At 37.6% G+C, this 24,494-nt stretch overlaps 1 protein-coding gene across 1 annotated transcript; it reads left to right on the top strand.

Moving 5' to 3' along the window:
- The first annotated feature begins 587 nt into the window (after nt 1–587).
- CUNH11orf58 (chromosome unknown C11orf58 homolog) lies at nt 588–13,017 on the top strand. Its single transcript, XM_039236761.1, has 5 exons — nt 588–825; nt 5,863–5,946; nt 9,090–9,150; nt 10,748–10,857; nt 11,978–13,017. The coding sequence occupies exons 1-5, from the start codon at nt 763–765 to the stop codon at nt 12,206–12,208; spliced, it is 549 nt and encodes a 182-aa protein (XP_039092692.1). The 5' UTR covers nt 588–762; the 3' UTR covers nt 12,209–13,017.
- Nucleotides 13,018–24,494: the final 11,477 nt, after the last annotated feature.

A 24,494-nucleotide genomic window follows, 5' to 3' on the forward strand; every position in this document is an offset into this window, starting at 1 on the left:
TCAAGGAGGGTCGCTTCACACAGACGTGTGTGTACAGCTTACAGAATTCCCTCAGGTGGACCCTAGTTTCAGTAATAGCCAATTAACTAGCACCGTATCGAACTCATTTCGGTGAGAATGAAATATCAGCAAACTATTCGTTAGAATCTTCTAGAAAGTCCCGCCGCCGGTCCCCTAGAAATCCCTTAACAGCAATTGAGAACGCCAGGGTGGAAACAGTAGAAGCCATTTTTTTTTTTTAAGGTTTTCGTTGTGTGTGCAGGGTGTCCGTGAGGATTTAATACTCTCCAAACATTACATTTAAACCTCAGTGCTTAACTATGACAGACGCATCTGTCAGCAGGGCAGCATCTCACAGTGAAAACAGTCTTTCTGTGGCAACGAAGCTTTAAACGAACTCTCACCGCCATACCCATCCGCGAGAAAGCTCCCTGCACCAGCTCCTGAAGGCGGAGCTTCAGAGGGCACTCCCGCCACACAGCGCGATCTGAGCCGCTGAGCCTCCTGGGAGTTGTAGTTTTAGTTTGCCCACCCATCCGGTATCTTCTAGTCGGTATGGATTGAGCCGGAAAACTACAACTGCCAGAGTGCTCCATAGTGGCGAGTAGCCGCGGCGGTGACGACTGTGGCGGAGAAGGCCTGGAGGGACTCTGCGTTCTGGAGTGGCGCTGCTTGGGCCCGTGGCAGGTTGCAGGCTGCTGGTGCCGGGGTTCAAGAGAACGGCGAGTGGGTTCAGCGTTTCCCGTCGGCGTCTCCGCAACGATGAGTGCTGCCAGGGAGTCCCATCCGCACGGGGTGAAGCGTTCAGCCTCCCCAGACGACGATGTAAATAACAATGGCGGAGTGGATGAGGGTTGAGGCCTACTAAAGGCTGGGGTAGGCCGGGAAGGGTGGATTAAGCAAGAGGAAGCGTCTGAGGTGGCCCGAAGGGGGAGGGCCGAGGGGGAGGAACCAGAAGAATGACTGGGAAATGTCTCCTTTCCTTAATTGAGGGTCGGAAGGTTTGAAGAGGTCTACACCTTAAGAGCCAGAGACCTGCGTAGGAAGGGGGTTCGAGAAAAAATTCCTAAGAGGGTCGAGAAGCTTAATTGGGGACTGATGAAGCTTCTTTGTCGGGCCTTTCTACTTAAGATAGGGATGGCAAGATTCTCCTTGTTTGAGGTTTAAAATGCCCCTGTGACAATGTCAAGATATGGGTGCACGTTTGGACAGATTTTCCGGCCGGAATTATGTTTGCAATGTACTACTGAAAGTAAACGGAGAACAGTATTGAACCGAATAGTGTACTAGGGGAGTAATTTCGTACTGACGCATGGTGGTAAGGTCTAAGATGTTGAGACCTAGAAGCCCATTTTGATTTCAGCCACCTTTCTTCCCCGCCCCCCAACCCCAAACCATTCATTCCTTAAAGTAATGCATTAAATCTTTACTGCTATGCCAGGTGTTGGGAATTCAAAGATGAATAAGTACGGTTCTTATCCTAAGTCTTTTTGTACATTTGTCATAGCTCTTAGCGCAGTGTCATGGAGACTGCAGTAAACGGAAAACTAGGTCCTTCATACAATGAATAAACGCCTTGGGGACATTGATTGAGAAATTTTGGGGGGCGCGAGGGGGGGTGCGGTGGCATCGGAAGTCCATCTTTAAGGACGATAAAAGAACATCTAGTTTTCTTTCAGTTATTGTTTAAAGCACTCTTAATCTTCGAATATGTGGAGTTCTTTATTTCTATAGTGCAGTTCGGTGCTTTTCATAATACCTTACTTGTGAACCATTAAACTCACTAAAGACTACTGTTACTATAAGTTGTAGCAAATGAGATGATGTTAAGACCCATCCCACTTTGGATGGGTGGTGGTTGGTGTTACCACGGGAATACCAAGGTTCTTAAATTGAATTTAGCTCTGCAGAAAGATTAGCAATCAGTAAAGATTTGGGGGTGAATAGTTACATAGATTTATTCATGCCCCATGTTCTTACCTGCTTCTGGCTTTAGATCTTGTTAACACAGCAATCCAGTACTTGTCAGGTATTTGTTTAAAGGTATTTGAGTAACCTGGGTGCCATTTTAAGAGCTATTACAGTGTTTTTCTCCTGGTATTTAACTGTGACTTGATTCCCAGAATGTCAGGCACCTGTTTTGCTAGACTCAGAGAAACAATCTTATAGCTTGACAGAAAACTCTTGATGTTAGGTAATTTAACAAAGTCAAAGGGATTAACTAATTAACTCTAACAGCTTCTGTCTGATGGGATCAGTTTAAACGAGATGACCTTTAAGATCTTTTCCAATCTTAAAAGCATTCTCCACTGAAGGAGATGGTTATAGTTGCAATTCAAGATTAGGCTCTGCAACTGTAACACAGTCTAAAGATGACTGTGTTACTAATTTTATGTTAAAGTGCAATAGAGTAACTTGTCTTTTGATCGTGATTCTTTTTTTAAATAAGTTTCGTTCGTGTGAGTATTTTACTGGTAATTGGGAATTATCTTAAATATGTTTAAGTACTATATACAGAATTTAAAACTACACTTTTGAAATAAATATCTAAATTGTAGAAAATCACCTAATTATAATTGAAGCTGTAGTTGGTCATCAATTTCTAATGAACATCCATTGCATATAAAAGATAAAGATATTTTGCCTACTTGACCTCACATATTAAAAGGGGATAACAACACATTTTGAGAGATATTAAAAGTAGATATTAAACATGGAATCCAGCTCTAAGAAAACGCTGACAGTGTTAGAAATAAATTCTAAGAGTTACTAGGGTATGTATTCAGGAGGAGGTAAATTGACTGCAATTCTATAGTAAAAGGTATAAAGGGTAAAGAACTTACCCTTAAGTTCTCATTGGTTTGACTGAAGAAATGAAAGCTATTTAGGAAGTAGGAGGAGAGGGGAGGTTAATTGTAACTAGCAGAGACCCTCTAAGAATGTTATCAGGCACCCATGTGCTTTTGAGAATGCAGCACCTGGTCAAGGTACTGCTTGCGGTCGTATGCTAAGGTCTTTGAAAGGAAGAACCAGGACTTGATTGAAAACACATTTGGATTAGATATTGTAAAGGATAAGATTATTTATGTAAAGATATTGAAGATACTTGCTCTTTTAATAGAAATAGTTCAGAAAAGTTTTAGCTGATAGAGAGTTTTGTTTTTCCCTTGATTATATAACTTCTATAACTGTAGTTCATAAACTACTTCCATGTATTCTGCCCCATTTGGTCATAAACAATATGATGCGGAAAGAGCCAAGAACTTAAGGCAAAAGGATCAGAGTGAGTAACTTAAACTTTTAAGTCCCTTTGCCTTCATGTTCTTATTTATTAAATGGATTCTTGAGAGAATATAAGTGAACAGTCATCTGCAAGTTATGAAACATTATGCAATTGTTGGGTTTTGTTATTCTTAAAATAGTCTTTTAAAGAAGCTTCTTAATGTAGATAATGAGTGAAAACACATTCATTAAAGTTAAATACCACGTCCAGGCTTACAGAGAGCAAGTGATGGAACCAGAACTTAAGGTTCACCAGTATTTTGCCTTTTATTTCTTAACTAGGTTCAGAAATAGTTAAGAACTAACTGGCTTATAAAAAGATGTGAGTTGTTAGATGGAAGGAAGTAGAGACTGCAAATTAGGTAGCCCAAATCATGAAAGCATATAAGCTCCCAATCAAAAGGAATTTAGAAGAACCACCAGTGAGTGTCCCATGTTGTACAGATACTTTAACATTCATATCCTCAGAGAAATGGTCACCATTGCTTCTTTTATATTCTGTAAGTCTTCTACAGATAATTTCCAGAAGAATAAAGACAGCAAAAACAAAACACGCACACACACAATTTTATTGAAAATTCTAATATGAGGGGCGCCTGGGTGGCTTAGTCGGTTAAGCGTCCGACTTTGGCTCAGGTCATGATCTCACAGTTCGTGGGTTCGAGCCCCGCGTCGGGCTCTGTGCTGACAGCCAGCTCAGAGCCTGGAGCCTGATTCAGAATCTGTATCTCCCTCACTCTCTGACCCTCCCCTGCTCACTCTGTCTCTCTCTCTCTCAGAAATAAATAAAAAATGTTAAAAAAAATTTTAAAAAAAAGGAAAATTCTAATATGAATGTAACCATAGCAAACCCAAATTTCTATTACAGTTGCCTAATTTTCATGATATATTTACCCAAAATGGTTAGCATCCTCTGAATACAGCTAACTGCTTGTCAATTGTGTGTAAAACACATTTAAACATAAAATTTCAGATTTCAAATAAAATCTAATAGATTTTAGTTCTATCATTTGTAGTTCTAGCATTTGCACCCTCAAAATATACTTTAAGAACTTCAACCTTTGTGCTCATAATTTTGTGTTGAAAAGGGGGTTGTCGTCTTTTCTCCATAATTGGAAAACGTTTTCAATTTTAGAATATAAACTCAATTAGAATGATGAATCCAATGAATATTTTCATTTTCACATTCCTTCCAGTCACCTTTGTACACATATCTGCCTTCACTTGTCCAGTTTGAAATCCTATCAAGTAAATTTTGGTTACAAATATCATAAAAGGTGAAACAATCACACATATTTTTAGAAAAACAGAATAGTCCAGGCTCTTACTGCACAGTATTGCAAAATGAGGTCCTTCCTGTTGAATGACTCTTTCTAGATAAGAGTGCCATATTTTTTTGTCTCCCTCCCCATCCCACTTTGTCTCTTGTTGATTCCTGGGTTGGAGAAAAGTCATCTAGTGTTTCATCATCCAAATATTCATAATGTAAGATTTTTACATATATAATTAATTTTGCCATTGTTTAGGGTACAGTACCTATCATTTTGCATTCATTTTATTCATCTAATAATTGTGAAATGACTTCTGTCAGTTTTTAGTTTTTACCCAGTTGCCATTAGGAGTAGAAATGAAAAATTCTGGACTTTTGACTGTGTCCATGACAGCTTGAAGCATACAACAGAGGAGTGATGTCTTCTTGAAAGATGATGCAATACTTTGGACAACATGAGAAAACTCCTCTACCATTTTTCTGTTTTCTTATTTTAGTCATGTTTAGCATAGTTGGCAATAACTAATGAATCATAATGAAATATTTCCTACCTTTGTTTCAAAATGTAGGGGAAAATATCACTACAATTCCATAATTCTTAAATTTGTAAAAGGGCTCAACTAACCATTTGATAATTATAGGGTAGAATGAGTTTTACTGTTTCTTAAAATAAGTTTTCTGTTCTTCAGAAGACCTTTAGTAAAGAATAGAAGTCTTAACATATCAATCCTCACAAATAACTAGAGCTGCACAAAGTAGAAATTGAAAACCTAAAATTGGGCCCATTAGATTCTGATGTTACACTGTTCTTAGAATATCCCTAAAACCAAACTAATTTCAGCTAACAACTGTGGCAGTCTCTGGGTTCAAAAGGTACTCTTGGGCCCCCTGCAAGGCAGGGGACCTTAGTAGGTCTCAAAGTGTGGTCCTAACATCAACAGCATCATCATTACTTAGTTTGTTAGAAATGAAATCCTTGAGCCCCACCCCACACTTAGTTGATCTAAAATTCTTGGGGTATAGCCTAGCAGTTTGAGTTTTAACACACCCTCCAGGTGATTCTGATAAATGCAGATTTTTGAGATTCAGAGCTCTGGCTGCAAAAGCACTAAAGGATTCTGCCTTGATACAACAGAAAAGGAGTATATTTAAATTTGAATATGATGCATGTGCTTAACTTCCTAAGCAAAAATAGTGAGCCCTGTTTATAGTTAAAAATGACAGGGAGGAAAAAAAACCTTGGGAGTCACGGGTAGACCTTAAATGTTTATTATGCAAAAAAAAAATTAATTGACAAATTTATTTTGCAGCTTGGATCTAGCAATTGGGAAGCAGCAGACTTAGGTAATGAGGAAAGAAAACAAAAGTTCTTGAGACTTATGGGTGCAGGAAAGGTAAGCATCAAACAGTATGTGTTTTTTTTTAAAGTCTTTTCTGTGAAAATAATACCCTTATTTTGTCTCTTGAATGACCCAGATTGAATATATTTGGATCTCATTTTCCTGGTCTACATAATTACTTTTGGCTTTGGGAAATACAGCTGACCTAACCAAGCACTTAAAATGTGTACTATTTCTTTTTTTTTTTTTTTTTAATTTATTTCTAGGAGAGAGAGAGAGAGAGACAGCGTGAGCAGGGGAGGGTCAGAGAGAGAGGGAGTCACAGACTCTGAAACAGGCTCCAGGCTCTGAGCTGGCAGTCAGCACAGAGCCCGATGCGGGGCTAGAACCCGCGAACCGCGAGATCATGACCTAAGCGAAAGTTGGACGCTTAACCGACTAAGCCACCCAGGTGCCCCAAATGTGTACTATTTCTGAACCACTTCAGTGCCATTGGGCAGTAAGGTTTAGAGACTGAAACATAAAAATCTTGGTTTGAGGAGACTGCAATGGAAGAAAGTTTATGATTTGCTATCTGTTAGCCTTGATTTAATAGAAGGTATTTCTGGGGAGACCAAATGTTAGTCCTTTCATAGTAACCAAGCTTTTATCAGAAGTTTGAATAAAAAATGTATGTTTATTTTTAGAGAGAGTGCAAGCAGGGGAGAGGTAGAGAGGAAAGAGAGAATCGCAAATAGGCTCTGCACTGTCAGCTCAGAGCCTGATTGGGAACTTGATCTCATGAACTAAGATCATGACCTAAACTGAAATCAAGAGTCAGATGTGCAACTGACTGAGCCACCAGGTGCCCCCAAAACTTAATTTTTAGAATTTTTAGTATATTTTGAAATCCCTTTCAGTTTGATTATCACAGTAAAGATACAAGATATAGATGCCAGGAAAACATAACCTATTGTGGAAAAAAACCTTTCTTGTTCCTAGCAGTAATTTTTACATGCAAATGCAGGTATCTCTAGGTATTTATTTTGTATAAGCAAGTAAATTTATTTTCCTAACATTCTCCCAAAAATCTTTCTACAAACCAAATGTGGATAAAATAAGAAATCTTTTATCTTTTAAGCTCGCCAAAACTAAAATCTGCACTTTGTTTTTGTTATTCATGAGGAGATGCATTCCTATATTTTACCAGATTATCATCTCATTGATAGACACTTGGGGTTTTCCACTCTTTGGCTCTTATGAATGGTACTGCTGTGGCCCTTTGTCTACAGGTCTCTGTGTGGACACACATTTTTATCTTACTCATTAACCAACAATTACTGACCATCCACTACTTGCCAGGTACCATACTAGGTCCTGGGGGTCACATAGATAACACATGTTTGGAGCCATCATGTAATAGAGGAAACCAGATAATATAGAATTATAATTGCTATGAAAGAACTATGCACATAGTGCTGTGGAATCAACAGACAAAGGTAGCTAACTGCCTTGGTGGTACAAGAAAGCATCCCAGAAATAGAATTGGTGAAATGAAGAGGAGTTAGCCAGACTAGAACAATGGGGTTCAGGGTAGGGGAAATCATGCAACACAGTAAGACCTATACAAGGATTCATATAGTATAATATGTATAGTATAATATCTCATTAATCCAGTTTTCCCAATAATTTTGTAACATACTGGGGCACTTAGGTGGCTCAGTCGTTTAAGCATCCAGCTCTTGATTTTGGCTCAGGTCATGATCTCATGGTTCGTTGAGCTTGAGCTCCACATTGGGCTCTGTGCTGACGGTACAGAACTTGCTTTGGATTCTGTCTCCTGGTGTCCTTGCCCCTCCCCCACTCACATGTATACTGCCTCACTCCCTCTCAAAAATAAACATTAAAAATTTTTTTTATTTGTAATTCATCATAGAAAGTAGTCTGAAGTTTCTCTTGATTCATTTAAGTAAAATATTTGCTAAGAGTATATAAAGTAAGTAATCATTTAGGGGACATACTCAACCTAATAGAATAAAAACTCTTCAAGTAGTTAGGAAGAATACTCTGATATAAAGTGTATGAAGTTTAGCTACCAGTCATAGTGGCATAATACTCATAGTTTAATGAGTCAACTATAACTCATTAAAACTGGGGAGAAGAAAGAACAAATCAAGTAATTTTAAAAAAGAAGAAATTTGGCTACCAATATATTAGCTCTTTAGCATATGTTAAATTCTTTCCTAGCAAGACCAAGATTGTAGCTTTGATCTTATATACAAGCTGTTTAGATTTATTCTGTTTTGTGGCCAGAGGGTACATTTATATTCCTAAGCCTAGCCAGCTACCATAAGTATTTTACTGGTCACAGGGAGAACCAACTGAAAGAAAGTATAAATAGACCACTGCGCTACTATCCTCATCCTCAATGATGCCGTATATATTTTCAAATCTTGTTAATGGGGGTGTCTTCTGCAATCTAAAGAAGCAGTATATTGAGTCATTGATTTATATGAACTATAAAGAGTGGATTGTACCTGGTAATTGAGAGTAATTATGTAGCCTGATAATTAGTAACATTGAATCATAATGTATTTTTGTGTTTTATAGAATTAGGTTGTTTAAAAAAATTTTTTTTGACAGTTTAAGATTGGGTATTGTAGTCAAATAATAACTGGCTATTTGGTTGTGATACGTTACAGTGACTATTTTTATTTTGTATATTTTAAAAGATCACTTTGTTTACTAGAAGTCTATCAGTTACTTCATTTTTACCTAGCTAAATAATTTCATTTGCTTTCTCTCTAAAGATGTGCCTGAGCATCAGAAAGAGGAGGTGGACGAGTTAAAGCAACTCATTTAATTGGCCTTTGAGGAAAAAAAAATCTTTGTATCAACTCAGTTTTTAGTTATCTATCCTATTTGAAATTCCAGCATGATCTCAACATACTCTCTCTTTCTCTGCTCTGTGTATTTGTTTTAATGACACAGAGTTTTCTAACATTCTATAATTTGCTTGTTGATGTCATTTCCCCTCCTTATCTCTTCCTTTGCTAGAATATAAGTTCCATAAAGATAAGAATCTCAGGTCTCTCTTTTTTTTTTTTTTTTTTGCTCTATCCCAGAAGCCTGGAGTAGTGTTGGGCACATAGTAGACACTCACTAATTATTTTAAATTAGTGGTCTCAAATTCTAGTATATTTTCTACTCTCTTATAGAAAGAACATACTGGTCGTCTTGTTATAGGAGATCACAAATCAACATCTCACTTCCGAACAGGTAAGAAAGTAAAATATAATTTAAGAGGTAATGCTAGATTTGGAATATGATATATTTGTATTTCAGGATATTCTGGCTTCTATAAGTCAGGATATTCTGGTTTGTATAGTTGTATTAGTAATTAAAATATTAGAATTGGAAGTGTATATGTAAATGTGTTTATCATGTAACAATTAGCATATACTTTAATTTTTAAAGATTTGAAAGTATATATCAATGATATGCTAACCAAGAAACTTTTTTCTGTCTTCATTTTTACTGATTAATAACATGTTTTAGTTGTAGTGAGGTTTTATGCCTCATCTTGCCAACTATAAATTATTTAACATACAGTGTTATAGTTGGCATATTAAACTGGTTTTGAATTTATTCACTCAGTTTTATTTTGAAATCCTTAAGAATAAAAAACTTGTTGCAAAGCCTGAAGAAATTAACTTTTTAATTTTAGAGGAAATACTTTTAAAATAAAAACTAAAAATGAAGAGTTTAGATTTGAATTCAGGCTACTGACAAATGAATTTTCTCCTGCTTAAAACTGACCCTAATTTTGGACATTATTAATGACAGGGCATAATGACCTGGATCATATTTAACAAATCTTCTAGTTAAATTATTTAAATTAACTTTACACTGACCTAGAATATGTAGCACATTTTTGAAAATTAATAGATCTTTCATTTTTCTAATGTTAAACAATTATTTTAAATTGATTTGCATTGCTAAAAAAAGCAAAAAGAATCCCTGAGCTTTGAAGGATGGAAAACTATTTAACCACTACATTTATTCTTTTAAAACTATGGAACTTATTAATAAAAATGCAAGCACTACCATTTATGATTAAAATGATGAAATTCCTCATATTTACAAATTTAAATGGCATACTCAAAAAGCTTTGATGGCATTAATTACGCTCTTCTTGAGTAGAAGGGTCATAGGTAGTTTAGTATTCTGCTTCATAATTTACATAAGCGACAGTATATGTAAAAATAACACATCAAATGGTATGTAATAATAACAGAATTTTAAACAAGTTTATGTTGCTTCAGTAAACTGAGACGTAAGAAAGTTGAGCCATTACATTTTATTTATTTTCTAAACAGAAATTGCCTGCCTTTTTATTGTTTCTGTTCAAAGACAGACGCTTTTGTTTGTTGGTGATTTTTTGAATGTGGGAGAAAACTCTTAACTTTCCAGAGAATAGTTATTTATTACACTATAAATAAACCATAAAACATTTAAGGCCCATAGTTCTTAGTAATTAATATTTACAATATCTGAACTTCAGGCAGTTTTCAGACTGTTGGGTCTGGTTTAAGTTATCACATAAAAAATATTAAGTTCTTCATCTTTTATAAACACTTTTGTAGTTCAGAGGATTGGTTACTAATGAAGTAATCATAAATATATCTTTTAATTATTTTATGCCTGTTAGGTAACTACCTATGGTATAGAGAAACCTATCCACAAAATTCATTGTAAAATTAGTCACAGAGAAATCAGCCCTGAATATAATAGCGTCTGTAATATGGGTTTTTTGTGTAATCAAATGTTTTTATTAATTTAACTGAAACATAACCAAAGTACACTGGACATGCAGGGGAAGAAGACAAGAAAATTAATGAAGAACTGGAGTCTCAATATCAGCAAAGTATGGACAGTAAATTATCAGGAAGATACCGACGACATTGTGGACTTGGCTTCAGTGAGGTAGTAATTAACATTTTCGTTAAATGGGAAGATAATTTCTAAATTGATATCTTTATTTCTGTTAGGTTACTCTAGCAATTAGTAATCCTATGTAGAAAGCTTTCTTTATACAGATACGTAATTTTCTGTATGCCCAAATAGGTCTTTGTAGATAATGAGAAGACATACTTTTGAGAATTTTACAGATGTTTTCTGATAGAAGCTTACTGTAAATTCTGCTTAAATACATCAGGGCATATCTTTAATAAGCATGAACATACAAGTTAGGGGAAATATTTCCTGTAAATACTAGTTTAGGAGAGTTCTTTCTCCGGTTTTTTTTTTTTTTTTTTTTTTTAATGTTTATTCTGAGAAAGAAAGAGGGTGAGAGAGGGTGAGAGACAGAGAGAAAGAGAGATACAGAATCTGAAGCAGGCTCTAGCTGTCAGCACAGAGCCCCACGTGGGCTCGAACCCACAAAAGGTGAGATTGTGACCTGAGCCAAAGTCGGATGCTTAACGACTGAGCCGCCAGGCACTCTTCTTTCTCTGTTTTCTAAGTGATCCTTATTCATATTATAACTACTGGTTAACTACTTCAAAGTAATATGTGTACAATATTGATAACTTTTCCACATTTCCATGAGTCAGCGGTTAACTTGCCTTATATTTACTTTAAAAAATATATATTGTTTCAGGAAGATATAATAGCTTTCAAACTAGCAAACTAGGGGGAGGGGAATAGGTCTTCAGAGCTGTTTCTTTTTTTCTTTTTTTTGAAAGAGAGCAGGAATCTTAAGCAGGCTCTTTGCCAGTCCAGAGCCCAATGCAGGGCTTGATCTCCTGACTCTTGAGATCATGGCCTGAGCCAAAATCAATAGGTGGATGTTTAACTGACTGAGCCTGTTCAGAGCTGTTTCTTAAAATAAAATCCTACTTAAGTCCTAATGTGTGAAACATGGCGATGCTTGAGTCCTCAGGTCTTCACTTGGCAGCCTGTGATCATAATACAGTCTTAAAACTTAATTTTAATGGCTAGGGAGCAGGCCTAAATTTTAAGACTGTGACAAAAATGAGGGTCTTTCCCAGTTTTTGTCCTGGGTAATTGTATATAAGAAGAGCCTTTTGGTTGATGTTCATAGGTAGAAGATCATGATGGAGAAGGTGATGTTGCTGGAGATGATGATGATGATGATGATTCACCTGATCCTGAAAGTCCCGATGACTCTGAAAGTGATTCAGAGTCAGAGAAAGAAGAATCTGCTGAAGAACTCCAAGCTACTGAGCACCCTGATGAAGTGGAGGATTCCAAAAACAAAAAAGATGCAAAAAGCAACTATAAAATGATGTTTGTTAAATCCAGTGGTTCATAACTCCCAAACACTTAGTCTTTGTATTAAAAGTAAGCCTTATTGTTATAATGCACAGTGGAGGACTGCTTATAGAGCACAGACCTTTGTATTATAATTTTTAAAAAGGCCCTTTTAAATAATTACAAAGAGTGTTTGCTTTCAGATGCCATGGATTACACTTTTATGGGCATGACTATTAACCATTTTTGTAAAGAGTAAGAGTTGTATAAAATAAGAAATAAATACAATACTCAATTTCCTTTCATATTAGCATCATCAAACCTCTAATCTCACCTTTTTACTCCTTCAGATAGTTATGGGGGAGACACTTTTTTGTGGTAGCTGTTTGATCTTTTTTGTTCCTTTATTATTTTTCTCTTATACGAAGTTTATCTGATACTGTAATGTGTTCATGAAAAATATTCAGTTATTATACTTTGTTGTAGTAGAACTATTCATGATGGATAATTCTGCTGCCAATAACAGTCTAAATTGTTTGCAGAAGATTAGGTACTTAGTTTACTCTTACTGATTCAGCTCTACTCTGTTGGACCAAAGCAACATGAGAGCAAATACTTCACACTAGTTAAGATGGAGTTGCAACTATCATACATTTTGGAATGTTATGATCCCAAGCAGTCTTTATATAATTTGAATTACATTGTATGTTAGATTTTTGATAAATTTGGCCAATTTTTACAGAAGAAATTATTTCACTGATTATTTGGTCCTGTTTAGGAATATGTAAAACTGGATTTTTTTTTAAGGTAATATGTGACCAAAGTTAATTTTCTTCCTAAGGCCTCAATAAAGAAAAGCAGTTTCCCATATTTGGTTTGTGATACCTTTATCCTCATTATCTAAAAATGAGGAGTAGGCTTATTGAAGAAGCTGAAACAAATTCTCTTCATTTTATCCCAATGCTATTATCTCGATTATCAAGTTACTGCACATAGTATTGCTTTCTGATTTTATTGCTGCTTCTGTGGGAGTAAGATTAGAATCCTCTGACTGGTGTTATGTGGTTGATCTGTATAGCAGACTGACAAACTGCATTATGGGCTAGTCAATAATCTTTGAATAATTGGGTCCAAAATGTCTCTAAGTAACATGTTCAAAGGCTTGAGTCAAACCTGTTTGGTGAATTTTTATATATCTAGGTATTTAAGTATGTGTTTGATGTATTGGATTTTGAAAAAATTCTTATGTCACTTTGAAATTTAAAATATTAGTATAGCAACTAGAAGAGTTGATAATTGATTTATGCAATCTGTTTATAGATCAGACCCCCAACATTTGGCTTTTGATTTTACTTAGTTCCTTACATTGTTTTATAATAGGTGCTACCCTGCATAGTAAAATATCAAGTTAGTGGGTAGTAGACAGGATATATGACATTTAACAGATACTTGGTTTGAATACATTTGGCTTTATTCAAATTTCAGTCAGCCAAAGGTTTTTTCTTAAGTTTACTTGAGTGTGAGAGAGAGAGAGCGCGCACGAGCGTGTGAGCTGGGCGAGGGGCAGAGAGGGAGAGAGAATCCCAAGCAGGTTCTACACTGTGAGTACAGAGCCTGATGCAGGGCTCAAACTCAGGACCTGATCCAAAATCAAGTGTCAAATGCTTAACCAAATAAGCTATGCAGGCGTCCGTCCCTGCCACAGATTTTCAAATATCTAGTTTCTAGGCTAATAGAAGAGGGAGAAATCAGTATTACATTTTAAAAAGTATTTTCATCAATTTATTGTTTAAATATACTAGGTTAAGTCTTGATCCTTAATATATAAATAGAAGAGCCTTCTTCTAAAGTAACTACACTGGAAGACCTTGTCCAAGTAGGGAAATTCTCATTCCAGTTCGTATATTATTGCACATTTACATAATTCAAGGTCGGAATAAATTTAGGTCTGTTGGTCCATTATGGCCTAGTGTCCCTGCAGCACATTAAACATCATGGCTATCTTTTAAGGATGAACATCAGGTTGTGTTTTTCCCCCCTGAACTTAAGAAATTCAGGGGGGAAAAACACTAAAGGAAAACAGATGCCATGCCATCTTGATACTCCTACTAAAGATCAGATGGGAAAATAACGAATTTATGTAATGAAAGACTGTTCAGTCAAAAGTTTAATGACAGATTTGCTTTGTCATTGATAACTTCTTACCTGAAATAACACTTCTCCCAAGTGCTAACCTATTATGCCAATGATTTAACAGCCTTTTTATTGACATTTTTCAGAAACATAATTTCAAATTTTCTGTGTACTAATAGTTAGAAGTTCTCAAATCCGTAATTTTTTCAACCTGAAAGAAATGAAGTTACAGAAGAAAGCCTGAAGTGATTGTTTTTCTGATTAAACAATAGTGTGAGAACAGAAAGGTCACGTTCTTTGAGTAAATCTTGAAGAAATATTTTCAACTACCTGGTTAACTTCAGTGACCACTTCTTACAGGGCTTTGGTTCCATTACTTTGTCTCCATGACAACAACATCCTGGTTGCTTCCAATATCTATGAACAACTTTACCTCTGAAGTCACTAATATAGAAATTACCTCTGATCATGACAGTTCCATTCCTTTACACTTTTTCAAATTAGGTCATTGTCATTCTGTTTTCCCCTTCATAAACTGTCTAGATTTTTAATTGGTCTATCAATTCAATATCAGTTACCAGTATCCTAAATAATCTCCAGTCATACCTTCCTGGAAAATCCTATCCCTAGATATATCCAATCCTCTACGGATTATTTCTGGGGAAGACCAACTGCACAAACCAGTATTACTAAAATGTTAACTGGCCTCAACACTGCATGGTGATCAATACTTTAGTCAACTTTTCTCCCACTTTCTTAATGATTGTTTAAAACCTCTATTCATAAACTTGTGACCCCCTCTTTTCTCCTTCATTCTTAACATGTCCTTGCCTTCTAGCTTACAGAAGAAATAGATTTTATCAGGCAAAAATTTCTTCAAGTTCTGCCTTCTAAGTTCACTACCATGGAAAAGGCCCACTGCTTTAGGTCACAGCCCAGCTCTACCCATAGTGAATATGCTGAGTGACCTTGGGCATAACTGGATCTCTCTGAATTGCCTTTCCCTGTCTGTAAAATGAGGATAGCAGCTACCTTGCATGTTATTGTGAGAATCTAATAAAACATGTTAAGTGTTTTTTCACACTGGGAGGTATTCAGTGCTCAATAAATACTAGCTATAGTTAATTCTTTGCATCTTCTTGTGAACCTAATATTTTGTTTATCTTACTTTTGAGTCTTCAACCTCTCCCTTAATCTATTGGCCCGTTTCTGTCACTATCTGTACCCCCCAGTATTACATATCTTAATTGTTCCAAGATGATACATACTTCAGCTGTTGTAATCCTATCTCCTGCCTTCCACATCCAATTTTAATAACTTGCTTCTATTACTGTCTTCCTCCCTGCCATTCTCTCCCTCCTCAATTAAGTGTTGTTTCTACTCAACCTTGGCACGATTGCTTTGAAAACTATGTTCATCAGATCAATAATTCTCATTTTCCTACAATATGAATTTTTCAGTTACTTTCTTGAGTTGTTAGCAGTACTTGGCATTGTTAACCAGTCTTCAGATGAATATCCACTTTTGGGGTACATGAAGGGGTTCAGCAAAACCACTTTTTATACATCCACATGTTCTTGTTCCTAAATTGACCTCCCCTCAAGGCTCCAAACAAAGGGGCAATTTGAAATATTGTTGATATTGAGGCCTGAATGCAGGTCAGGTAGTTTCCAGTTCTATGCCTTCAGTCAAGTTAGTATGAGAGTTAAAGTGAATTGTCAGCTGATTTACTAAAAATGCATTTTGATGATGCATCTCTTATCTCCATGTCATTTAAAAAAATTTTTTAATCCCTATTTTCTATTTCCCCTTATTGTGAATGGAGCACTGTATATTCTATCATTCCAATTCTATATTTATCTTTATGAATTATAATTTTTTCCTGAGTTCTGTCAGCTCATTTCTTTCTTTGTTGTTTCATCATATCCTCTTGTATTTCTGATGTCTGCTCTTATTGTATAGAGAGAAGGTGATCATGAAATGCTTGATCATAATTCTCAACTACTTTGAGGCATTATTTTTTTGGTGCTTTTCATCAACTTGATCTTTTTCAAGCTCTTTTCCTGTCTATTGTAATATCCTCATACAAAGCCTGTGCTAGTTCTTTTTTATTGTTTTATCAACTGCAAATATTTTCTAGTCACCCACTGTGTCAGGTACTATTCTAGCCACTGGGAGTACAGTGGTGAACAAAATCAGTCCCCACTTTAATGAAGCTTACATTCTGGTGGAGGGGTGACACAATAAACATATCAGATGGGATAAATATTAAGAAAACCGGGTAAAGGGATGTAGTGAAAGTAATTGAATAAGCTAGGGGCCACAAAGCATTGTGAGATGAGTTCAAAGAGCAGTAAGGAATAAGATCATTAGGCATGGTATGAACTTTGGATTTTATATGAGAAGATCTTGGAGAGAGTTTTTGATTAGAGTGACACGATCTAATGTAGCTTAGGCAGCTGTGTTTGAAAGAAATACTATAGAGAGTCAAATGTCAACATGGAGAACACAGTTATGAAACCACTGCCGTATTCTAGGTGTGCACGGGAACTTAGACTAGGGTGGTAATGGTGGAAGTGATGAAATCAATTCTGGATGTATTGTGAAAGTAGAACCATCAGTATTTGCCAGGAGACTAGATATAGCATGTGAGAGGGGTCAAGAATGAGATTGTGGAAGAATGGAATGTCTGTTTAGCTACATGAGGAAAACTGATGACTCATTTTTAAATTAAGTTTTTCCCAGGTATTTGTAGGATTTTCATATGGAGGAGGGGACAAGCTAGCAGATTTTTTTTTCATGATCCAGAGTTATGTGTGTGAACCTTTCTAGCCCTGCCAATGAAGATCACATACTACAGGAGAAGGCTATTCTCTTCCATGCCACTCTAACAGACTGCTCCTGCAAATAGCCTCGCCTTAGAGAAGATACTAGCCAGGTTTCTCAGATCCTGCAGAAGCAAGCACTCTCCTGTATTCCCATTTGATATTCACTACTTTTTCAACTCTTTCAGTTGAGAGTTGTTTTCAGAGAGAGTTACAAGTTTCAGATGTTTCCTAGGTTTGTTGAAGCTGGAGTTTGCAGTTCCACTTCTCGTTCTCCTTACTGTTTTTGGGTGATTTCCAAAAGAAGAGAGAAATGACTTCACTATTCTGTCTCCAAACTAAAAGTAAGTACACATTAATTTATCACACTCAAATTATTGCTTCAATCCCTCTCCCTAGTTTGACTTAGGAACTTCAGCTCCCCACCCCAGTCTCAGAAAGCATTCCACAATTACTTCTGGCACAAGATAAATCAGAGGAACACCTGTGTGCTCCCCACAGGTGTGCCCCTGACAGATACCCAGCAGTGCTTTCCCTGTTCTTCTGTCTCCCCAAACTGCTTCTCACTGCCCTCAATTCTGCTTTAAAGAGCCTAACTTGCTCTGCTGAAAATAGTGAGTGCCTCTTATGCCATTACCAGTACCAAGATGTTGTCTCCTAACGCTGAATTCATATGGATATACTCTGCCTGCCACTCTTAAATTATGTGAAGCCATTTTCAGGATTGTTATATTAGAAATAAAAGATCAGTCCTGAAAACTGAGGCTTACAGTTAATGTAATAAACATGAAACTTACCTTCAAGCTCCCAAACAGGAAGCCTTTCCTTCCAAAGCCAAAGGAAAACAACCCATGGTCTCTAGTTAAACTGGTTAGTACTTTCTTTTATAAACCAGACCAGTATTTAAGTTCCAAATGGAACTTTATTTTTTAATTTTCTATCCTTTATTTTTATAATTTTTTAAATGTTTTTACTTATTTCTGAGAGAGAGAGAGAATGAGAGAGGCAGCATGAGCAGGGGAGGGTCAGAGGGAGGAGATTCAGAATCTGAAGCAGGCTCCAGGCTCTGAGCTGTCAGCACAGAGCCCGACATGGGGCTCAAACCCACAAACTGAGATCATGACCTGAGCCGAAGTCTGACACTTAACTGACTGAGCCACCCAGGTGCCCCTAATTTTCTATCCTTTAAAAAATTTTTTTAATTTTAGAGAAAGCACTAGCAGGGGAGAGGGGTAGAGGGAGAGAGAGAATTCCAAGCAGGCTCCACATTCAGTGTGTTACCTGAACGCATGACCCTGGGATCATGACCTGAGCTGAAATCAAGAGCCAGATGCCCAACAGACCGAGCCACCCAGGCGCCCCAAGTTCTAAGTAGAACTTAACCATGTGGGTCTTTCTTATCTGGACTATTATCCTTAGACCAGTTGTTCTCCACCAGGAGGGATTTTGCCTTCCAAGGAATATCTGGCAACGTCTGAGGATATTTATTTATTGCTACTGGGAGGTGCTACTAGTATTTAGTGGGTAGAGACCAGGGATGCTGCTACACATCTTATAATATACAGGACAGACCCCCACAACAAAGAATTACCTGGCCCAAAGTGTCAGTGTTGAGACAGAGAAACGCTACCCTTAACCCCAGGTAAGATGGGCTTCTGCCTTGGGGCCATATCTTAGAGGGCTCTGCATATCACAAATACATATTTATCAAAGAGCATGTAGGTGCCTTTATCACTTAGAATCTGCCACTGAGGGCTGGCATAGTGCAGCTTAAAACCTTAAATATTTAATCTTGTGACTAGAAAATCCTCCACATATTTTGCCCTTTGTCCTTAAAACAAAAGGTGACTATGTCCAAATTCCATGATGGTTTGTGGGTTTTGCCACTGCTAATGTCAGAAACAGATGCTGCTTCAGAGTACAGGAGAATTTGAGTGGCAAAAGCATTTCAGTAAGAGAAAGACTAATTGATTTGTCAAATCCTTCTCTTGCATAATGAAGTTATTGTTTCCTAGCAGGGAAATAAGAGTAAAAAGAGCTAGCATTCATACAATTGTATAAATCCCTTAATGAGAAAATAGAATATGGGGAAAATCGACTTTTAAAGAGATAAAAGAATCTCCCCAAACTAACAAAAGATATCCATTCACAGATTTGAGATCTCTAAATTCCAAAGTGAATAAAGACAAACTCACATCTAGTCATATTCTAGTAAAAGTGCTGTGAATCAAAAATAAATAAATAAATAACAAAAAGAAAAGTGCAGAGAAGAAAAGACACATTATCCTTAAGGGTCCAAATAAGCTAGTTGAATTTTCAACATAAACAAAAGCAGCTGGAACGGGATGTAATGATACCTTCAAAACACTGGCAGCAACAACAACAACAATAAAATCCACCAACTTAGAATCTTATCCCCAATGAAAATATCCTTCAAGGATAAAGGTAAAGAAATATGTGTTGGCCAACTGACACAGGACTTCTGATCATTGAGAGAAAGGAAGCACACTCCGTGATTTCCACATTCAACCCAGATTTCTCCCTGAGGTCATTTTCCAACCACAGTAAAGGAAATGAGCGAAACAGACATAGCAGACTTACTGGGTGGAAGAAACAGAGAACAGCGTTCAAGGCTGTCAAGGAGATTGGGATTTGGAAGAAAGAGTACTGGAAATGGGGGAGCTGTAGAGCCCCAAATCTTCAAAGCCACTCCCCTGGGTCCTTGGCTGACTCCTGCAGTGCACACAAACAGGGTGAGACTAGGGGAGTCTATCAAAGACTAAAAGCTAAAGAGCTGGTCAGGCTCTCAGCCATAGCTATTGGAATGGAATGCACTTTGAGGGGAAATGGTACCAAATGCCTACCTCATGCTTCCTACCTTTCCTCTGGATCTTGGCTCCATACAGAACTCTTAACAGCTCTCCCAGTGCCTTCAAATATGTTTTTTTGTTTTGGGGTGTGTGTGTGTGTGTGTGTGTGTGTGTGTGTTTTGTATTCTAGCCTCCTTTTCTATTTGTTTGCAGAGGGAAAGTTGATTCAACTCTACCTTGTCCATCATTGCTATAAGCAGAATTCTTTCTTCCTATAAAACATTTTGGAAAGAAAAATTTGAAGGCCTAAATAAATGAGGGAATATATCATATTCGTGGATTAAGATACTCAATATTATAAAGATGATAGAATTCTCTCTAAAGTAATCTACATGAAATTCATTCTTAATAGGAAAAAGAATCCTTTGGGTAGGGGGTGAAACTTGGCAAGTTGATTCTAAAATTTGTAAGAAAATGCAAAAGGCCAAAAATAGGCCAGACATTTGTGAAGAATAGACACCTTGCTTTTGTGGGTATCAACACTTACTATGAGGCTCCAGTAATTAAAATAGTGTGATATAATGATACACAAATAGACATTGTAATTAAAAAAAAAAAAGCCCAGAAATAGATTCATACAAACACTAAATTTATGAAAATGGTGGCACGGCACAGCAGTAAGAAATAATAGGTTCTTTAATAATTTGGATATCTACATAGAAAAATGAAACCAGATGTCCAGTTCACACTTTAAAAATCAATTCCAATGGATTGCAGATCTGTAAAAGGCAAAACAATAAAGCTCTAAGAAAATACTATCAAAAAAAATTATGAGAAAACATTTTTATGACAAGTATAGGAAGACTTTAAACAAGATGCAAAAAAAAAACAAAGGAAAAAATTATAAACTTAATTTTCTTAAAATTTGTCATGTCTATTCATTAAAAGACACTAAAAAGGCAAGCCACAGAATGGGAGAAGATATTTGCAATGCACATAATCATTAAGAAGTACCTGTGTCGGTTACTTCTCACACCCATTCCCCTTGTACTGGGTTCATATGGGAAACACCTGGGATGTGAAGATGTGAGGGACACCCTGTGGAGAGAACCCTTGGTCAATGGGGGCCCTGTACTAGAATATCAGTGGTCTACTCTTTCATACCTCAGATAATTTTGAGGTGCATTATGCATGGCTCTTCAGAAGGCCCCAGTGAGATTGAGCTCAATTTTCCCACAAGAGTGACCAGGTTGAGAAGGCATCCTTCTATTGGTTTCCTCTCTTTCCTTCCCACTTCTGTTCCATAGGATCATATCCTAAGTAAACCGGCTTCCTGCAAGCTCTTGCCTCTCAGGCTCTGCTTTCTAGGGGTAACCCAAAAACAGGCTTATATTCAGAAAAATCAACAAATCAACAAGGAAAAGATATGCAATCACATAGAATAATGACAAGAGCCCAAACAGTCCTTTACCAAAAAAGGAAATCCAAATGGTCAATAAACATATGAAAAGATGTTCAATATCATTAATAATCAGAGAGACACTAATAAACCTACTTCATACACATCAAAATAGCTAAAATTAAAAAGAAAGTTCTAGTGCATATATTATCTATTGTTGTGTAAGTTACTCCCAAACTTAACGGCTTAAAACAATAAACACTTAGAAGCACCTGGGTGGCTCAGTGGATTGAGCATCTGACTCTTTTTGGCTCAAGTCATGATCCCAGAGTTATGGGATTGAGCCCTGCATTGGAGCTTGCTTAAGATCCTCTCTCTCCCTCTCTGCCCCTCTCCCCTGCTCATGCTTTCACTCTAAAATTAATAATAATAATAATAATAAAACATTTATCACAATTTCCATGAGTCAGGAATCTGGTTAGCTGGGTACCTCTGGCCAAGGGTCTCCCACAAAGCTGTAATTAAGATGTCAGCCAGGGCTGCAATCATCTCCAGGTTTGCCTGGGGAGAGGACCAATTTCCCAGCTCACTTATGTGGCTGCTGCAGTCTTCAGGTCCTTACTGGCTGTTGGTCAGACATCAGTTTCTTGCCCTGCAGGCCTCTCCATAGGTTAGCTCACAACATGGCTTCCCTCACAGTAGGGAAGTGAGAACGCAGGGAGGATGCCCTAGAAGGAAGCTAGTCTTCTTGTAACCTCATCTTGGAAGTGACTTCTGTTGTGTCCTGTCGTATCTTCTTCATTAGAAGGGAATTGCCAGCTCCAGTCCACACTTAGTGGGAGGGGTTTATGCAGGGGGCAAATACCAAAAGGTAGAAGTCATTGGGGGCCCTTCCAGAGGCTGCCACCACAGTGAGGATGTGGAAAAACTCATACATTCATGGTAGGACTATAAATTCGTACTCCTACTTTGGAAAGCAGTTTTGGCATTTTCTGCCTAAGTTGAAGATCTGCTTATCTTATGACCTAAAAACTTAACACTAGGTATATACCAACATAAATATGAATGTACACACACCAAGAGACATAGACAAAAATGTTTATAGCAATATTATTTGTAATAGTTCCCAACTGGAAATGCTCAAGTGTTCTTTGACAGTAGAATGGATAAATACTTGTCGAATATTCCCATAATGAATACTGTACAACAGCAAAATGAGTGAAAGAGTTACATGGATGGATATCATAATGTTTAGTGAAAAAAATTGAGACACAAAGGAATGCATTCTTTATTAGTTCATTCATACACATTTCAGAAAATAAACAAAACTAAGCTATAGAATCTGGTGATGCCTAACCACAATGAGATACCACCACCTCACACCAGTCAGAATGGCGATTTACAACTCAGGCAACAGTGGATGTTGATGAGGATGCGGAGAAAAAGGATCTCTTTTGCACTGCTGGTGGGAATGCAAACTAGTGCAGCCACTGTGGAAAACAGTATGGAGGTTCCTCAAAAAATTAAAAATAGAATATCCTATGATCCAGCAATTGCACTACTAGGTATATATCCAAGGGATATAGTTGTGCTGTTTCGAAGGGGCACATGCACCCCAATGTTTATGGCAGCGCTATCAACAATAGCCAAAGTATGGAAAGAGCCAAAATGTCCGTCAACATATGAATGGATAAAGAAGATGTGGTATACATATACGGTGGAGTATTACCCAGCAATTAAAAAGAATGAAACTTGCCATTTGCAACTATGTGGATGGAACTAGAGGGTATTATGCTAAACAAAATTACTCAGAGACAAATATCATATGACTTCACTCATATGAGGACTTTAAGATACAAAACAGATGAACATAAGGGAAGGGAAGCAAAAAGAATTTAAAAATGGCGGGGGGTGGGGCTGCAAAACATAAGAGACTCAAATACTGAGAATAAACAGGGGATGCTTGAGGGGTTTTGGGAGGAGGGATGGGCTAAATGGGTAAGGAGCTATAAGGAATCTACTCCTGAAATCATTGTTGCACTATATGCTAACTAACTAGCGTAGAAATTAAAAAAAAAAAAAAAGAATTTGGTTATAACTGCTTAGATAGTAAAACTATAAAGAAAAAGCAGGTAAGTGGTTACCCCAAAAGTCTTTCATTGGAGAGGGAAGGCCTACTGAGTGAGAAGGAGAGTGGGAGGATCCTCTAGCTAACCTTGATTTCTTGACTGAAGCAGCAGTTTGTTTTCTGGTCATTTACTGCACTGTACATTGTTATTTTGTGTACCTTATATATGTGTGTTACACCTTACCCTAAAGAAAGCTTTCACAAAACTGTAAACAAACACACATCCTCTTATTTAGCCATGCACCAAAGGGGGCCCAGCAGAGGGGCCTGGCCTAAGTGCTCAGTGTACATGAACCAGGAGCATTTCGTGACTGCCACAGGTGGGAAATCCTGTCTGCCTCACAGGCGCTCGAAGGAAAGTAGGGCCTGCCGTTTGCTGCAATGTTTGGCCTCTCCTCCCCTAAGAGGGCCCAGTCTCTCCCAAGTTCATGGCAGGAGGCAGCAAATGGGAAGGGGAACAGGAATTGTTGAAAGGACCTCTGCTCAGGAGTCAGGGATAGGGAGCCTTTTTTCAACAGTCACTGGGGCTCAGCTCTTAGAGACAATCCACCTGCCCTACGTGACTTTAGCAATCAGCTGCAAAAACCCTCTCTATCCGCCTTCCCCCCTCCCCCCAGAACTTCAACAAAAAGGTCAAGGGAATTTTCCTCCCCTTTAAATGGAATGAATCTTTCTTAGGCCCAGAAAGAATTATTTATCAGGTGTTCATGGCACTCCGAGTGCCTTTATAGGGCCCAGCCGTGCTCTGAGGCACAACAGACAACTTTCTTCCTGAAAGCTCAGTTTATAGGCCAACTTCAAAGCCCAGGTCCTCAGAGCAGGGCACAAGGCTCCAGTTTGGGAATTGACATCAAAGGGGCAGGCACAGGTTGATCTGATGTGAGGTGGACAGCCGCAGGGCTGCAGGGGGAGGCCTCAGAGGATTCTCCTGTCCTCGGCCCAGGAGAGTTCAGGGACGCAGTCTGGCAGTGGCATGGAATTGCGAATCCCAGCTTCAAAAGCCCTGCGCCATTTTTACCTGCTACAGGCACCTGTCTAAAATGGCAGACAAC

The sequence above is a fragment of the Hyaena hyaena genome, unplaced genomic scaffold (genome assembly GCF_003009895.1).
Source record: "Hyaena hyaena isolate Hyena2069 unplaced genomic scaffold, ASM300989v1 scaffold_116, whole genome shotgun sequence".
In the NCBI taxonomy this organism is placed as follows: domain Eukaryota; kingdom Metazoa; phylum Chordata; class Mammalia; order Carnivora; family Hyaenidae; genus Hyaena; species Hyaena hyaena.